This window comes from Scophthalmus maximus, chromosome 2 (assembly GCF_022379125.1).
Source record: "Scophthalmus maximus strain ysfricsl-2021 chromosome 2, ASM2237912v1, whole genome shotgun sequence".
In the NCBI taxonomy this organism is placed as follows: Eukaryota; Metazoa; Chordata; class Actinopteri; order Pleuronectiformes; family Scophthalmidae; genus Scophthalmus; species Scophthalmus maximus.
Window position 1 is genome coordinate 28,029,790 of NC_061516.1, and position 19,141 is coordinate 28,048,930.

At 43.0% G+C, this 19,141-nt stretch overlaps 1 protein-coding gene, 1 long non-coding RNA gene and 1 pseudogene across 2 annotated transcripts; 1 reads left to right on the top strand and 2 right to left on the bottom strand.

The window, feature by feature from the left end:
• Positions 1-794: 794 nt before the first annotated feature.
• On the bottom strand, positions 795-2,325 carry LOC118300053 (annotated as a pseudogene).
• A 12,082-nt stretch (positions 2,326-14,407) lies between these two features.
• On the bottom strand, positions 14,408-17,688 carry LOC118300073. Its single transcript, XM_035624145.1, has 5 exons — positions 16,665-17,688; positions 15,858-16,562; positions 15,625-15,744; positions 15,492-15,535; positions 14,408-15,348 (listed from the first exon to the last, which is right to left on the bottom strand). Exons 1-5 carry the CDS (start codon positions 16,750-16,752, stop codon positions 15,229-15,231), a joined length of 1,077 nt encoding a protein of 358 aa, XP_035480038.1. The 5' UTR covers positions 16,753-17,688; the 3' UTR covers positions 14,408-15,228.
• Positions 16,121-19,004, top strand: LOC118300089. Its single transcript, XR_004790043.1, has 2 exons — positions 16,121-16,263; positions 18,839-19,004. It is a non-coding gene; the product is annotated as an uncharacterized LOC118300089 (long non-coding RNA).
• Positions 19,005-19,141: the final 137 nt, after the last annotated feature.

The following is a 19,141-nucleotide window of genomic DNA, read 5'->3' on the forward strand; positions in this document are numbered from 1 at the left end:
TGGGCTATACATGGCAACGGCATGTGTTTCCATATATATATCTAATATTAAAGATAATTGAACAAATAAACAATAACAATATAAAAACAAAAAAAATAAGCTTACATACATTACATTCATGTTTTATATAATAATATAATAATATAAGCAAGCCATAATTAATACTTAATAATAATCAAGCAAACACTTTTAGAAAAAGAATAAGCAAATAAACAAGTGTATATTTGACTTATTTCACACTGTGTGTTTTGCTGTGACAGGAGTTGACATACTTGGCAGCCAACATTTCTTCTTTTCACCCAGGATAAAGGGCACATTTCTCCCTTGGTCTTGTAAAATGTTTCTGTAGACTTTGTGTTATGAGGTTCAGTTCTGTCTCTCTCATCACATTGACATCACAGACTTCTCTGCCTTTCTCTATTGCCATTGCCTGCATCGTCAACAACATTCTTTGGTTGGTATTACTTACTGTGAAGCCTCATCAATGCCAAACTTTCCCATACTGGGAGTTGAACCCAAGCCTCCTGGGTGCAAAACAATCCTTACCGCTAGACCATATGGACAAAATAAGACAAAAAAGATGAAAGACAATAATCTACAGCGCCTCCATTGAGTCCCTTGTACAGCAAGAACATAGTAGTGTCCCAACTCTGCACATTACCAAAGCCTAGGCATTTTTATCTTTAAAAGAATGATGAAAAAATACAGTATGTTAAACATGAAGTATGTTACACTTCTAAAGAAGGACTGAGAAATTCCACATTACTAACAAAGACAGTACAAATAAAACAGTTCTACTGTCTAACACTGGAGTACACACATTCATCCATTGCATTGTCCCTCTGTCGTCTTGATCTGTTGGGCAGGTTAACACCTAAAGCAGCATAATGGAGGTCGTCTGCATCGGGGTAAACCTGCAAACAACATACACATCATTACATCATGATGGTTACTGAGATCCAAAAATGTCCACAAGATGTTTATTTATTAGATTTTTCTATTCAAAACTTACTGAATGTAAATATAGTAGTTAATTTTAAGAGATTATAGTTACCTCTATATTTGTTGTGGAGGGAGCTTATGATCCTGCACAAAACTCTGGTTGTGAAACATCGACCACATTTTTTTTACTCAAAAAAAGGCCAAATTCAGTGAACACAAGCTGCCTGATGTAATAATGACTGGTTACCTGAACATCTGCTGCAGTTTCTCTTGTAAAGTAGGAAAGCCAGCAAAACACTCAGGATGGTGGTGAATATCAAAGCTCCGTTCATTAAATACATGGAGACCATGTGACAGTCCACCTCATCTGCAACAGGAGAAATGTGTGTCGCTTTCTTCTGTCTTTGTTCAGGAAGTAACTGTCACTATTCATCGAATGAGACATGACTCACCGTCAAAGTCCAGCTTGGTCCCGTTTCCAAACAGGACGTGTCCACATGAGGCAACAGCACAGTAGTAGGTCCCAGCATGAGAGAGGTCCAGGCTCTTCATGGACAAGTTGTAGGTTCAGCTGTGTTTTTGTGTGTTGGGTTTCCTCTCACACTGACCATCCCTGTCTCCATGGGTGTAAATGATTCCTGGGTGAGGCTCTTCAGAGTTCTTGAACCAGTAAACGCTGTGTTCTCCGTCACAGGTCCCGTTTTGAACTGTGCAGCTGAGGATCACAGAGCCTCCTGGCTGGACGGTCTCAGATGCCGACTGATGGAGCCGAGCCTGGATGTTCCACCCTGAACCCTTTACACTGACAATGATGCCCTCCAGGAATTCTAATATAAATGAATGACCTCTTGCACAGTAGTAAGTAGCTGAGTCGGAAATTTGTACATCTGAAATTTTAAGCTGAGTCAAACCATCAATAGTTTCCTGTTTGAAGCGTGGATTGTGCTTAAATTCACTATAAAAAGTGCTTCCATCAGAAAACCTGTAGGTCGTAGAGATAAGTTGTGGCTTCTGTCCCAGTGTTTGCTTGTACCAGTAATATATTGTAGCATTACTAACATAAAGACACTGCAAAGTGAAGTGGTCACCAACATGAACTGATATAAATCCACTGTCTCGATGAACAGTTGTGGACAGAATGAAGTTATTCATCTGAGCTGGAGTGAAAAAGGAGAAAAAGCACAGTTCATTTTGCGCAAAAGAAATTATCGTGATCTGAAAACAAAAGAAACACTAAAACCAGCAAACACACAACTCACCCATTTTCCCCAAGAGCAAACACGTCAGATAGAAAACAAACTTTAGAGACGTCGTCATGTTGAAATTTCAGCATTGAATGAAAAACAACCCAACGCTTTCTCCTCTCTTCAGAGATTCGGCTTGTTTTGATTGGCCAACAAAGAAACTATGATCACATGATCACTGCCCCCTGTGGTGTGAATGTATGTTTCTTAATAAGATTCCTACGGTGACAGATATCTGAAGCTGTTACAGTAAAGACTCCACACACTGAAAAATGAAAGACCGTTATATGTTCAGCAGGGAGGAGAAGAGTTTTGGATTCGGATGAAATCTGACCAGTAATCTGAAGCAAACTGACAGTGATGCCTTTTCAAGAATTGAAATCTTGTTGAAAAGCCACATACGCAGTATTATAGCTGAGTCTGAATTATGTGCGTCTTTTATCAGTGACCATTGACAGCCTAAATACAGCTGACAAGCTACGATTGGTCCAAGTGCACTAAGCACAGGAGTCAGCACTGGTGTAAATTTTGATAAACCGTTAATAAGTGGACCTGCGTCTCAGATCAAATGAGCTCATGTCCACCCCCCCGAAACCTGCAGCCATGTGTGAGTCCTGGGTGAGGCTCTTCAGAGTTCTTGAACCAGTAAACGCTGTGTTCTCCGTCACAGGTCCCGTTTTGAACTGTGCAGCTGAGGGTCCCAGAGCCTCCTGGCTGGACGGTCTCAGATGCCGACTGATTGACCTGAGCCTGGATGTTCAACCCGGAACCCTTTACACTGACAGTGACGCCCTCCATGAATTCTAATATAAATGATTTACCTCTTGCACAGTAGTAAGTAGCTGAGTCTGAAAGCTGTACATCTGAAATTTTTAGCTGAGTCAAACTTTCATTAGTTTCCAGTGTGAAAGCTTGGATTGTCCTTAAAATCACCATGTGAAGTGCCTTTAGAAAATTTGTAGGTCGTAGAGATAAGTTGCGGCTTCTGTCCCAGTGTTTGCTTGTACCAGTAATACATTCTAGCATTACTGACATAGAAACACTCCAAAGTGAAGTTGACACCAACATTAACTAATATAAATCCACTGTTTCGATGAACAGGTGTGGACAGAATGAAATTATGGTGGTGTAGTGGTTAGCACCTTCCCCCACAGCAAGAAGGTTCTGGGTTCGAATCCCGGTTCAACCAGGGCCTTTCTGTGTGGAGTTTGCATGTTCTCCCCGTGTTTGCGTGGGTTCTCTCCGGGTTCTCCGGCCTCTTCCCACAGTCCAAAGACATGCAGAATGGGGTTAGGTTCATTGGAGACTCTAAATTGACCGTAGGTGTGAATGTGAGAGAGAATGGTTGTCCGTCTGTATGTGGCCCTGTGATAGGCTGGCTACCTGTCCAGGGTGTACCCCGCCTCTCGCCCAATGTTAGCTGGGATTGGCTCCAGCGACCCCCCGCGACCCTTAAATGGATAAAGCGGTAGACGATGAATGAATAACAGAAATCACAGAAAAAAAAACTAAAACAAGAAACAGGAAAACACTAAATCCAGCAAACACGAGCAAACACGTCAGATAGAAAACAAACTTTGGAGATGTCGTCATGTTGAAATTGCAGCGTTGAATGAAAAACAACCCAACACTTTCTCCTCTCTTCAGAGATTAGACTTGTTTTGATTGGCCAACAAGGCAACACTGGTCACATGATCACTGCCCCCTGTGGTGTGATCGAATTTATTTAAAATTTAAAATTTAAATAAGCTTTATTGCCATGACTTTTACATGTGTTGCCTTTCATAATTTACAATATTAAAGAGAACTGAACAATCAAATTAAAAACGATAATATGAAAACAAAAAAAACAACTAAAGGAAATATACAGTATAATGATATAATAATAATAAGATAGAGGAAGAGGGAAAGGGACCCAGCTCGGAGGAAGCCCGGGGCCCCCGTCTGGAGCTAGGCCCAGGCGGCGGGCTCATCGGCGAGCGCCTAGTGGCCGGGCACAGCCCGAAGAAGCTACGTGGCACCTACCCCCTCTTCATCCTGTGGGCCCACCACTCGCAGGAAGAACCGCTGGGGTCGGGTGCGCTGCCACACGGGTGGCAGTGGAGGTCAGAGACCTCGACGAACCGGACCTGGGCTGCAGAAGCTGGCTCTGGGCACGTGGAACGTCACATCTCTGTGGGGGAAGGAGCCGGAGCTTGTGCGGGAGGTGGAGCGCTACCAGTGGGATCTGGTGGGGCTTACCTCTACGCACAGCCTCGGTTCTGGAACTGTACTCCTGGATAGGGGTTGGACTCTTTTCTCCGCTGTGTTGGAGTTTACCCCGGTGGACAAAAGGGTCGCCTCCCTACGCCTTCGGGTGGTGGGGGGGAAAACTCTGACTGTTGTTTGTGCATATGCACCAAACAGCAGTTCAGAGTATTCGGCCTTCTTGGAGACCCTGAATGTAGTCCTGCATAGGACCCCAGTAGGGCACCGTTGTTCTGCTGGGAGACTTCAATGCCCACGTGGGCAATGATGGAGACACCTGGAGAGGCGTGATTGGGAAGAAGTGGTTGTTTGTTATTAGACTTCTGTGCTAGCCTATACTGAACACCATGTTCGGACATAAGGATGCTCATAAGTGTACATGGTACCAGAGCACCCTAGGCCGAAGGTCGATGAACGATTTTGTGATCATTTCATCTGATCTGAGGCCGCATGTTTTGGACACTCGGGTGAAGATAGGGGGGGAGCTGTCAACTGATCACCATCTGGTGGGGGGAGACTCTGGATAGACCTGGTAAGCCCAAACGTGTAGTGCGGGTGAACTGGGAACGTCTGGAGGAGGCCCCCATCCAGGATATTCTTTTTGGCATTCCTGTGGAGGTTGGGGGCATTGAACCCAAGTGGGAAATGTTCAAAGCTTCCATTGCTGAAGCTGTGGTGGTGAGCTGTGGTCTCAAGGTCTTAGGTGCCTCAAGGGGCGGTAACCCTCGAACACCGTGGTGGACACCGGTGGTCAGGGAAGCTGTCCAACTGAAGAAGGAGTCCTTTAGGTATATGTTATCCCAGAGTACTCCGGAAGCGGTTGCAAGGTACGGAAGGGCTGCAGCCTCTGCCGTGTCGAGGCAAAACAGCGGATGTGGGAGAAGTTTGGAGAAGTCATGGAGAAGGACTTTAGGTTGGCACCAAGATGCTTCTGGAAAACCCTTCGACATCTCAGGAGGGGGAAACGGGGAACCATCCACGCTGTGTACAGTAAGGCTGGGACACTGTTGACCTCAACTGAGGAGGTAATCGGGCGGTGGAAGGAGCATTTTGAGGAACTCCTGAATCCGACTTACACACCCTCTATGGTAGAGGCAGAGCTGGATGCTGATGGAGGATCGTTGTCAATTTCCCTGCCGTAGGTCACTGTGGTAGTCAAACAACTTCACTGTGGCAAAGCCCCGGGGATTGATGAGATCCGGCCAGAAATTTTGAAAGCTTTGAGTGTGGAGGGGCTGTCTCGGTTGACACGTCTCTGCAACATTGCGTGGAGGTCGGGTACAGTGCCTAACGAGTGGCAGACCGGGGTGGTGGTTCCCCTGTTCAAAAAGGGGGACCAGAGAGTGTGTGCCAATTACAGGGTTATAACACTTCTCAGCCTCCCGTGTAAAGTCTACTCCAAGGTGCTGGAAAGGAGGGTTCGGCCAATAGTCGAACCTCAGATTGAAGAGGAACAATGTGGATTCCGTCCTGGACGTGGAACAACGGACCAGCTCTTTACACTTGCAAGGATCCTGGAGGGGTCCTGGGAGTATGCCCATCCAGTCTACATGTCTTTTGTGGATTTGGAGAAGGCATATGACCGGGTCCCCCGGGAGATACTGTGGGAGGTGCTGAGGGAGTATGGGGTGAGGGGGTCACTTCTTGGGGCCATCCAATCCCTGTATACGCAAAGTGAGAGCTGTGTCCAGGTTCTCGGCAGTAAGTCGGATTCGTTCCCGGTGGGGGTTGGTCTCCGTCAGGGTTGCGCTTTGTCACCAATCCTGTTTGTGATATTAATAGACAGGATATCGAGGCGTAGTCGTGGTGGGGTGGGGTTGCAGCTCGGTGGGCTGGGGATCTCATCCCTGCTTTTTGCAGATGATGTGGTCCTGATGGCACCATCGGTCTGTGACCTTCAGCACTCACTGGATCAGTTCGCAGCTGAGTGTGAAGCGGTTGGGATGAGAATCAGCACCTCAAAATCTGAGGCCTTGGTTCTCAGCAGGAAACCAGTGGATTGTCTACTCCAGGTAGGGAATGAGCCCTTACCTCAAGTGAAGGAGTTCAAGTACCTCGGGGTCTTGTTTGCGAGTGAGGGGACAATGGAGCGTGAGATTGGCCGGAGAATTGGAGCAGCGGGGGCGGTATTGCACTCGCTTTGCCGCACCGTTGTGACAAAAAGGGAGCTGAGCCGGAAGGCAAAGTTCTCGATCTACCGGTCAATCTTTGTTCCTACCCTCACCTATGGTCATGAAGGATGGGTCGTGACCGAAAAAACGAGATTGCGAGTACAAGAGGCCGAAATGGGTTTCCTTAGAAAGGTGGCTGGTGTCTCCCTTGGAGATAGGGTGAGAAGCTCAGTCATCCGTGAGGAATTTGGAGTAGAGCCGCTGCTCCTTTGCGTAGAAAGGAGCCAGTTGAGGTGGATCGGGCATCTAGTAAGGATGCGTCCTGGGCACCTCCCCTTGGAGCTGTTCCAGGCACGTACAGCTGGGAAGAGACCTCGGGGTAGACCCAGGACTAGGTGGAGAGATTATATCTCCACACTGGCCCGGGAACGCCTCGGGATCCCCCAGTCAGAGCTGGTTAATGTGGCCCAGGAAAGGGAAGTTTGGGGCCCCCTACTGAAGCTGCCGCCCCCGCGACCCGACCCCGGATAAGCGGTTGAAGATGAGATGAGATGAGATATAATAATCAAGTGTACACTATAGAAAAAAATAAGCCAATGAACAAGTATATATTTTACCTATTTACCACTGGGTCTTTAGCTGTGACAGGAGATGACATACTTGGCAGCACACACTGCAACCTTTCACCCAGGACAAAGGGCAAATTTCTCCCTTGGTGTTAGATGTTTCTGTAGTTTTGAGTTTGTATTATGAAGTTCAGTTCTGTCTCCCTCATCACATTGACAGCACAGCCTGCTCTGTCATTCTCTATTGCCATTGTCTGTACATCGTCCACAATTTTCTTAGGTTGGTATAAGTTACTGTGAAGCCTCATCAACTCCAGGCTTTCCCAGGAGCTGAACCCACTATACCATATGGGACAATTCAATTAGCAAAACACAAGAGTGGAATTTCCGGAACCCTGCCTCCAATTAATTTGTTAGAAGTAATATAATAATCAAGCAAACATCATAGTAAAAAATAAGCAAATGAACATGTCATTCAGCTGTCTTTTCAACACCATGATCACTGCATGACCCACCTGCACCACCTCAACTACCTCAATATGTCTCTGCTGATATTAAGTGCTACTAACATTAACATCACAATGTTGGATGTGTGTGGGCACATTAGTACAGAGAGAGAGAGAGAGGATTGAGAGTACTGGCTGCATCAAAAATTAGCTCCTGAAAACATCTCAAACTTGGACCTAACAAGTGTACATTTTGCAAAAGGACCTTCAAATAATTCTTCAGAGAGAACTCTGAAGAAGTTGTAACAACATTAATTAGCAAAACAGAAGAAAAAAATATCATCTTTGGATATATTTTCTGACTCAAAACAGCTAGTTAACTGTCAACTAGCTAACCGTCACCTAGCTAACTGTCAACTGTCTGGCTTGCCGTCAACTGCGAACTAGGCTATCACCTGCCATTGTTACCAACATTTACAAAGAGAAACTGAACTAAAAACAATAACAGAAAAAGGGTATTTAATGAATACAAGAGAAAAATAAATGAATCTGTGTTTGAAGGCTAGAAAAGCTAACAAAGTAAACAGTTAGCATAGCCCCTTTGGAGTGGCCGCCATGGAAACTGGTCAGAAGGCAGCTAAGCACAGCACAGCTCCCAGAACAGAGAGCAGGGAGGTTGAATAACCTGTTAACTGTAAGAGTGCAGCAGTTATGGAGGGAACACAAGGAGAAGACACTACGTGAAAACCCAGAGGTCCTCTTTACCGACTACACCCACCAAAAATACGGAAGGAATAAGAACAACCACATATTCTTCACTGATTCCATCCACACCTGGAGAGATACTCTGTGCAAAAATTATGCATATGTATCCAGTGAAGACATAGGCTCAGGAGGGAGGTTAAAGATCCGTAAAGATGAACAACATGACAAGGATGGCCCTCTGCTCACCATCACATACTACACCAAAGGAAAGGTCATGGTCCAGGGGAATGAAGCCAACCTGGAATCTTTTGAAGAGGAGTTTTCTCTGTTAAAAGCTGAGGTGGACACCAAAAAGATAAATGTCCCCTCTGACAATGAAGATGATGAGAGCCCAACAGAGAACCCCATCACCTTGTCCATTTCTGCTCCTCCCACACCTGCCAGCTCCACCAACCAGCTGAAGGAGAGTATGACCCTGCTGGAGCTGGACTTTGCTGAATTCAAAGAACTGACCCAGGCCAGACTGTCTGACCTCCAAGACAACACTGTGCAGCAGCTTCAAGAGGAGCTCCTGCAGCTCAAGAGAGACAACCAGACCTTGGCATTTGAACCCAAAGGAAGTGTAGAGGCACTAAAACAGGAGAACAATTTGCTCTATGCTAAGTTAGCCAAAGTGAAAGAGGATGCTGAAATTAGAGAAAGGAGATTCACCAGGCAAGTCCAACACCTGACAGACCAATGCTCACCATCCTCATAACATCAATATGGAGATCAAAAGATGATGTGCCACCTTACCCAACATCCACCTTGCCCTCCACCCAACCATTGGCACCTGGGACCTCTATGATGGACTCCAATCTTCACAAAGATAAGGTGAAGATCTTTGCAAAGACCCTCAAAGACAAGGCCCTAGGACGCAGTCCTTCCAACCTCTCCTCTACTAGGAACTTCAGAGACCATCCCAGACCTGCTCCTCCCCATCACCACCCCAGGATCATCCCCCCTGCTGTGAGGAGACATAACGGCTCAGCCTGGACCTCCCACTCCCTACCCACACACCCCCTCACCACTATAAAACACAACCAGAGGAGGCTACATTACCCCTCCTTAGTCCCTGCCCACCAACCCTGTTTACAGCATCAGCAGCAGAACTATGCACCTGCCCCTGGCCCCCCTGCCCACCCACAGCAGCGGAACTATGCTTGGGCTGTAGCCCAGCCTACTACCACAGTCCCTCCACCTGCTACCTCTGAGCTGGGAGACATCAGGGAGATGCAGCATACTCCGGTACCCCCAAATTCTGTCCTGCTAAGATATACATACTCTTTCACATTTGAGTAACAGAACAACATGGAAATTTGCTGTTAGTTCGTGATAGTAATAATAGCAATAGCAGTAGTCAGTAAAATGGTAATATTAGTGAAAATAGTAGATACCTCCATGAAATTCATTTCAAATTATTATTTTGTCTCATAAATGTATAGATAGTTGTAGGTATTTTAATATTTGTCCCAATAAACAGGTACATTTTGATTGTTTTCAAATGTGTTCATATATACAAGCTGTTTGAATATTCAGGGTTTCCACTCCTCAACCTTTGAGCTGAAGAGTTGAAACCCTGAATTCCTGAAATCTATCATAGACGTTGATATTATTGTACTGAAAGAAACATGGTGTCAAATGATTTGCTCACTCACTGTCCCCCAGGATATAATGAAGTCACTGTGCCATCTATAAAATCCCAAAACATACGCAAGGGCAGGACAATGGGGGGGGTCTTGGTGTGGTACAAAGGAGATCTTTGCCTTCAGATCTCACCAGTAAAACAGGGTAAATCATATATTTGGTTGAGGTTAGATCAAATCCTGACATGGACCCCTCCACTATCAGTGTATTCACTGTCCGACAGCAATGCCCCCTTTTAGACCACAACCAAATATATGTGTTCTTTAAACTCTCAGGTCAAATGAGTGACACAAAAAGGGAACCCAATAAGCTGTATGAATTAAATCGTACTGACAGATGGGCCCCAGACAGTGGGGTCAAATTCATCATGGCCTTAAACTCACCTGATCTGATGAATGACATATCAATATGTGACCAAAACCAATACGTCCCTACCAGAGATGGTGTAGACAAGGTTATTGATGATATCAATATGATATTTCATAAGGCATTCCATCTTGAGTAAAAGGCAAATTGGCTTCATCCCAAAACACTGAACCACCGACCATGTATATACCCTTCACACTTTAATTAACAAACATATACACCAAACCAAAAATGGTAATATATTCACTTGTTTTATTGATTTCAAGAAAGCTTTCAACTCTATTTGGCATGAAGGGCTCTTTTACAGACTTCTACACTGTGGTATAGGAGGAAAAACTTATGATCTGGTTAAATCACTGTATTTGGAAAATAGGCGTCCTGTTAAAATTGGAGACAGACAAACTGAATTCTTCACCCAGAGACGAGGTGTTCGGCAGGGTTTCAATTTAAGTCCAACTTTATTTAATATTTACATCAATGAACTTGCTGTTGAGTTAGATCAAAGTGCTGCTCCTGGCCTCTCACTCCTAGATAGAGAGGTAACGTATCTGCTTTATGCTGATGACCTTGTCCTTCCCTTTCCTACTGAACAAGGACTACAGCAACAGCTGCACATAGTAGAAAAGTACAGTCAGAACTGGGCCCTGGCAGTAAATATGAAGAAAACTAATATCATGATCTTTCAAAACGCCCCAGATGTCAGGAGAACAAACACCAATTCACCATAAACAATCATATCATTGGACATAGCATGAGTTATACCTACCTTGGTATAACCATAACGGCATCAGGGAGTTTCAACATGGCAGTGAATGCACAAAAAGAAAAAGCTTCAAGAGCCCTAAATGCAATTAAAGGAAGGGTAGGTGATTTCGAAAATCGCCCGCAAAGTCCCCCTCGCTTCCTTCAGACCTCAGTCTAAAGCCCCTCCCCCCACAACACATGAATGCGCACCGCTGCCTGAGTCTGACTGCATCGGAGGAGAAGACACGAGCGGAGCACAACATGCTAACTGACTGCTCGTGGCTCATTCACAAGTAAGGAAACACCGGACATTATCATAATATAAATGTCAACAATGAACATGGCTATTGTTGGTGGGCACATTTGTGAAGCTAACATGTTAGTGCTGGGAAATCTCATTGAAAATAGAATCTGATGCAGTAACTTGTTGCTGGCTAGTTAGCAACAGGCTGCTGCAGGCTAAGCTAAAACATAAACACGGTTAGCAGTTCTACACAGACAATGTTTGTTTTGGGTTTATATTTTTAAGCTTCAGCGCATTTCAGCCATATTGTGACGATTAAACAGCTGCAGCACCTTCATAGCTACTGTCTGTGACACAATGAAGCTGAATGTTGTACAGAACTCATAACATGTTGTTTAGCAAGTCAGAGCTTCCACGATGAGTGTTGTTAGCTCAGACAGAGTTTACTCCAGACTCTGTTCAATGTATCTAATCATACATGTAATCATTTATCATGTATCTGATCTAATCACGTGTTACTGTACAGGTGAGAACTCGAGGACTTAGCTTGGAGCAGTGACGGGACACAACCCTTCTTCACTTACTACACCTCACATCAGCAGATGCTTCTCCTCCAGGCTGTCCTGTTGTAGGTCAACCTACTTGTGTCTGCCAGAACTGCCAGCAGACATAGAAAGAAAGGGCCGTGGGCAACTTCATGACTCCCGTGTCCAGGCTGCCACATATGGAGGTTTACATTTTGCATATACAGTATTTTGTGAAATACCAATGTTTATTTATGTTCTGCATAACCTGCTCTAAATTGCTCTAAAAATCTTTTAAATGTTCAAGGCCTTTTCCTTATACTCACAGCATAAACAATCCAACCATTACATTTACCTCTTTACAAGCTGCACAAATAATGAGAACATAATATGTCATTACACCTGTTTATTTTTTTGGAACATCATACAATATAGCAAATATATATATTATAATATTAGCATAAACAATATATGTACAAAAATGAAGAAACTGTCTGCACAAGGTTTTGTAGCTCTAGTGTCAAAGCGGGTCTGTCGGCTGAGGGGTCAGGCTGTGCTGTGGTCGACTCTTACGGAAGTGGTCCTGTAGAAAGAATATAACAAGAAAAAATAAGCATTACTGTAAAAGACTGACAACACTACAGCACCATTATCTGTAGTGACAATAACAGTGTTCTGTGTCACCTTTTGTGGGAGCCAAGTATAATTGATTTAATGATTTATTGGTGGACCAGCCACTCTGTCATATATATTTGTGCTATAAATTTGTTTAGATAAATATTGAAGATCATAACAAGTAGTTCTGAGGTTCAGAATCTGTCAAAAAAAAAATTTTAAACAACCCCCCTGGCATAAATGCTTACACTTTGGAATTTTTTACAACATTGCCATATGGATTTTGATGTAGCTTTTGTACACAAGTATGTTACCACTTCATGCTCAACCTACTGCATCATGAGCTGACTCACCTGGTCCTCTGCTGACCTGCTTCTCAAGCTGTTGATGTAGATCGCCTGGTCTCAGTGCTCTGGTCCGTGGCAGACAACCTCGAGGTCCTGGACTTCTTCATGTACAACTTGCTGTACCTGGTATGACAGAAAGGAGGTCAACTTAGTGAAATGTTCATATTACCTTACATTGTACAGCGAAAACACACGGAGAGTTCTTGCGGCATTTATTATGCACCCAGACTGCAACATGCACATCAACTGCTATTACATGCCTCTAACGAGGCACACCGGGCATTCACGCTACCCCTCAGAGAAGATATAGATAAACAATCAAACAACATTGCTCACAGCTACAGTGAAGAGCCACACAATGTTTACTCTGTTCACTCCAACTCGTAGTATACAACCTCTTTTTGTCCGTAGCCATCTCTACTGCTCTGTCTGTTGCGACCGGAAGCTGTTGTAAGCACTTTCTCTACCTTTCTGCAACTCTTTTCTTCTTCGGTTCAGTGCAGCAACTCATCTGCTAACTGTAGCTCCGTAGCCTCTGCTCCGGTTGTTTGCCGATGCCGTGCAGGAGACTGGTCACGCGCCCGACTGTGTGGTGAACGAGCGGAGTGCGTGCAGGCAGGAGAAAGCCGCTTGATCCAATCACTTTTTTCGGACTGAACTTTCCGATTGGTCGTGTTTTTTACAGTCCTGCCACGGCTACAGATGAGGGATTGTTTTCGTTGTGTTCGTGTCAGATCATTCAATGTATTCATCGCTATCGGTTTGTTACGAGAGTTTCAAGTAATATGACAGAAAGTGCTTCTCACAAAAAACACCTACCCCACGTTTAAGATAAAATTTTATAATTTCCAAAAAGCAATTAAAAATCTGGCTTAAAATATTTCATAGTGTCATCCAGCCCATATGGTAGTGAAGTATGGGGTCCACTCAGTCGTCAGACATTTACATGCAGAATTCATTAGATACATTTGACATGTACACAGAAACACACCAACAAACGTATGTAGGGCAGAATTAGGCAAAAAATCATGGCAGCCAAAAGAAAACAGGACATGTGGTCACTGTTCGACAGGTGAGGTTGAAAGAGAGACGCACGTTCTCCTACATTATAAAACATTCAATGAAACAACATTTATTTTAACAAATTCAACTCTGTGATGTCAGACTTCCAAGAGCTAAATGATGTCTCAAAATTAAAATTAAAAGGAGACAGAGCATATGTTGCTGCATATATTTGCATCAACATGCCACAACCTGAGGGACAGTGAATGACCGACACACAAACACGCACACGCACACTCACACTCACACACACACACAGTATATATATAATAGATATAAATCAATCTTAATGTTGTATTAATATTTGTGTTACTGTTTGTTGTGTTCTGTCAAAATGTTCGGACAAATTGTATTTGTTCAATTCAATTCAATTCAAAGTATTTGATTGTATTTCGATGCTTTAAGCATCGAAATTGTTAAACAACAATGTTGCCAAAGCATCGAAATACAATCAAATACTTTGAAATGAATTGAATTGAATTTTTTTTTAATTAAGAGAGAGATTTTTGATTTGTAAAAAACAATGTTTATTAAGATTTACCAGAGAACATCACAGTCCTCTGAAAATGAAATGAAAAAACACACACAACAACAACAACAACATAAAACAAAAAAAAATAACAGAGAGAGAGAGGGAGAGGAACAAACCTTACATGTGCAGAAAGTCAATAACAGATGCAACCATTTAGCATCAGTCAACACAAAGACATGTAACTAATATTAATGACGTCTGCCTCACTTGGTGATTCTTGTGTGTGCAAGTGACCAAATATTGTTTGTTTGTCTTTACCACGGAATAGCATTGAGGAGAATTGGCAGCTGGGGGACGAATGTAGTCTCATGTTTTTCCCCTGGCACGTCAGCCTTGTGTCTCTGACTCTTGACTTGCGATGTAGCCAATGGGTCAGTAGGTGTTATTGTCTTACAGTCTTCATTCTGATTCCGTACCAAGGTTCATGATCTTGTACAGTGTGGCTTATGAGTTAAACTTTTGAGAGAGATGAAATCTCACCTTCTGCAGAAAATCTTTCACTGCTGCAGCAGAGAGAGAGACATTAGTTTGACTCTGCATCTAATTGATAAGAAAACTGAAAACTCTGTGGAGTTCAGGAAGGCAATTAATAAGTGGTGGATTTTGGGAAACACAAAATATGATTTAATGAGCAAAATAAACATTTTACAATCATTTGGATCTATGATTGAGGGGATAAGCATCTGTTTTCTCAAGCTGCGGGACGAGCCAAGACTTTACTCTGTACTTTTCATAATTAAATGTATTTATTGGTATATTTTTTTGTAACACATACAGTATGTTACACCTCTAAAGAAACACTGAGAAATGCAACATGACTAACAAAGACAACACAAATTAAACAGTTCTACTGTCTAACACTGGAGTAGACACATTCATCCATTGCATTATCTCTCTGTCGTCTTGATCTGTTGGACAGGTTAACACTTAATCCAGCATAATGGAGGTCATCTGCATCTCGGTAAACCTACAAAAAACATACACATCAGTACATCATGATGGTTACTGAGATTAAAAAACATCCCAACAAGACCATTATTTATTACATTTTTCTATTCAAAGCTTACTGAATGTAAATGTAATAGTTAACCTTAAAGAAATTATAGTTACCTCTGTATTTGTTGTGGGGGGAGCTGATATCACTGCACAAGACTCTGGTTGTGCGACATCGACAAAACAATATTTTTACTCAAAGGCCAAATTTAGCGAACACAAGCTGTCTGATATAAAAATGACTGGTTACCTGAACATATGCGACAGTTTCTCTTGTGAAGTAAGAAAGCCAGCAAGACACTCAGGATGGTGGTGAATATCAAAGCTCCACTGATGAAATACACAGAGACCGTGTGACAGTCCACCTTGTCTGCAACAGGAGAAATTGTGTCTCTTTCTTCTGTCTTTGTTCAGGAAGTAACTGTCACTATTCATCAAATGCGGTAACAATCACTATTTTCAGACGAAAACCAAGTGACTCACTGTCAAAGTCCAGCTTGGTCCCGTTTCCAAACAGCACGTGTCCACATGAGGCGACGGCACAGTAGTAGGTCCCAGCATGAGAGAGGTCTAGGCTCTTCATGGACAAGTTGTAGGTGCAGCTGTGTGTTTGTGTGTTGGGTTTCCTCTCACACTGATCATCCCTGTCTCCATGGGTGTAAATGAGTCCTGGGTGAGGCTCTTCAGAGTTCTTGAACCAGTAAACGCTGTGTTCTCCATCACAGGTCCCGTTTTGAACTGTGCAGCTGAGGGTCACAGAGCCTCCTGGCTGGACGGTCTCAGATGCCAACTGATGGACCCGAGCCTGGATGTTCAACCCTGAACCCTTTACACTGACAGTGACGCCCTCCATGAATTCTAATATAAATGAATTACCTCTTGCACAGTAGTAAGTAGCTGAGTCTGAAAGTTGTACGTGTGAAATCTTAAGCTGAGTCAAACTGTCAATAGTTTCCTGTTTGAAGCGTGGATTGTCTTCAAATTCACTATAAAAAGTGCTTCCATCAGAAAACCTGTAGTACGTAGAGATAAGTTGTGGCTTCTGTCCCAGTGTTTGCTTGTACCAGTAATACATTGTAGCATTACTAACATAAAGACACTGCAAAGTGAAGTGGTCACCAGCATGAACTGATATAAATCCACTGTCTCGATGACCAGTTGTGGACAGAATGATGTTATTCATCTTAGCTGGAGTGAAAACGGAGAAAAAGTACAGTTCATTTTGCGCAACAGAAATTATCGTGATCTGAAAACAAAAGAAACACTAAAACCAGCAAACACACAACTCACCCATTTTCCAGAAGAGCAAACACGTCAGATAGAAAACGAACTTTGGAGATGTCGTCATGTTGAAATTGCAGCGTTGAATGAAAAACATCCCGACACTTTCTCCTCTCTTAAGAGATCAGACCTGTTTTGATTGGCCAACAAGGAAACTATGATCACATGATCACTGCCCCCTGTGGTGGGAACGAATGCTCCTTAGTAAGATTCACATGGTGAGAGATATCTGAAGAACTTACAGTAAAGACTCAAGAACAAGAGAGATTCTGTAAATTAGCAGCTTTTCAGTTATCTCTTCATTCCGTTAATTCTTGAGTTGCTTTCAGGCTGAAGTCTGGACATTTTCCTAAGCTTTTCCAGAGGGGCTGCATGTGAGAGCGCAAATGTCACATCTGCCGTGGACAAGCTCCTGCTACTCTCTTCATATGTGAAAATCCATATGTCTACGACAATCTCTAGTGCAGCAGTCGCTTGATTGTGATGTGGTATGATAGTGGTCTGTGATTTATAACTTGAGAGCGGAAAAAATTAATTAGCTGTGATGTTTTTTGTGACTTCAAACTCAATGTAAGAATTATATTACCACAACATTAACGGTGTCCTTCCCTGCTCTTTAAGCTTGCAGACATGAAGTGTAATTGAGACACATTTATAGTTACACACTGTCAAAATCTAAATTATTTCATTTTCATTACTGCAAATGCACATACACAACACTGCATTTGCTAGAAACCTATACATGATAGAACGATAAATAAAAAACTGTCCAAATGTATTTCCATGCCTTTTGTTAGTTGTGCAACGTCTGTAAACCTGGAAATGTACATGTACTGGTTTCACTGAAAAGAAAAGAATGATTGATTATTTTAACCAAACAAAGTAAAGGAACACAAATATAGGACACTGTCCTTCTTGAAACCACACCGACACAAAAACAAAAAAGAGCAAAGGTGATACGCAGCAATCTAATCTTGTGTGTGAGAGAATGTAGGTCAGAAAGTTGTGAGACTGAAGAGGGAGATTTAAGTTTCCAACCACTGATGAAGCTTAGCGAAGGTTCCGACAGGAAGACTGTCTTCTGCACATGCCTCCTGATTCACAGTTCTACTTATATCTGAGCTCCACCAGCTCACAACCCAGCATGTGAGCCAATCACTGACAAGCTGTACAAGTTTTGAAAAGGTTGAGCTTTACTGGCATGGCATTTACATGTGTTGCCATATATGATTTACAATATTAAAAAGAGAATTGAACAATAACATTAACAATATAAAAGCTAAGAACAAAACTAAAGGACATATACAGTATAATAATATAATAATCAAGCAAACATTATAGAAAAATGTGTGCAAATGAACAAGCATTAATTACCATATATTCTACTAATTTCCCCCTGTGTCTGTTGCTGTGCAGGAGTTGACATACAAAGGGCCGTTTCTCCCTTGGTGTTGGAAGATGTTTCTGTAGTTTTGACCTAGTGTTACGAAGTTAGGTTCTGTCTCACTAGTCACATTGACACCACAGCCTGCTCTGTCATTCTCTATTGCAAGACCATTTTGTGTACATCATCAACAACCTTCTTAGGTTGGTATAAGTAATGATGAAGACTCATCAACACTAGCTTTCCCATACCGGGAAGTGAAACCGGGCTACCTAGGTGAAAACCAGGGATCCTAACCACTAGACCATATGAGACTATATAGCATGAAATGTGAATCAGTGGACTTCTGATTCCAATTGGTTTTGTAGATATGATATATCACACTAACATCACATAAAAATATAAGCAGATTAACAAATGGAAACGTTGAATGTCCCTGGACGGGCCGGCTCTGCTTGTGTCCGTTATTCTCTATTGCCAGATTGTGCTTACTCAGTCTGTACATGGTCAATGTCCTTCTTTTTATGTGGCCATAAGTGACTGTCAGTGTAGGGCCAAATGTTTTTGTAATTTGTGTTGTGAGTGTGTTTAGTCATTCCATTGAGTGATGTACTTTTCTATTTCTTTATTTGTAATTTGGTTGATTCTAATTTTATGGGTGACAGTGTAAAGGCCCTGAGGGTTGCTGGGGTTTGTGATGTCAGAGGGTGAAATGTGAGCTAGCATCAGGACCAGTTGGAGTTGACCCAACTCCACCCCTGCAACACCTGAACTCCGATGCTTTGTCATGTCCCATCAGACCGTCCAAACAGAATCCCACCATGAGACGTCCCCACTTTGTGCTCCATTCAACACCACCACCACCTTGGCTCTATAGGACAGCTTCCATGGTGTTCTACTTCCTGTTAGGGTCTAAACAGTAAAGTATTTTGCTACATTTCACAATAAATACAATTTTATTATAATTTACTTGTTGTCTTTCATTTCTCAATAGGCATCTGCTGATTTTTGGTGCTACTAACATTAAAATCCCAATGTTTGATGAGTGTGGGCACATAAGTAGAGAAAGAGAGAGAGAGCGAGCAACAAACCTTACATGTGC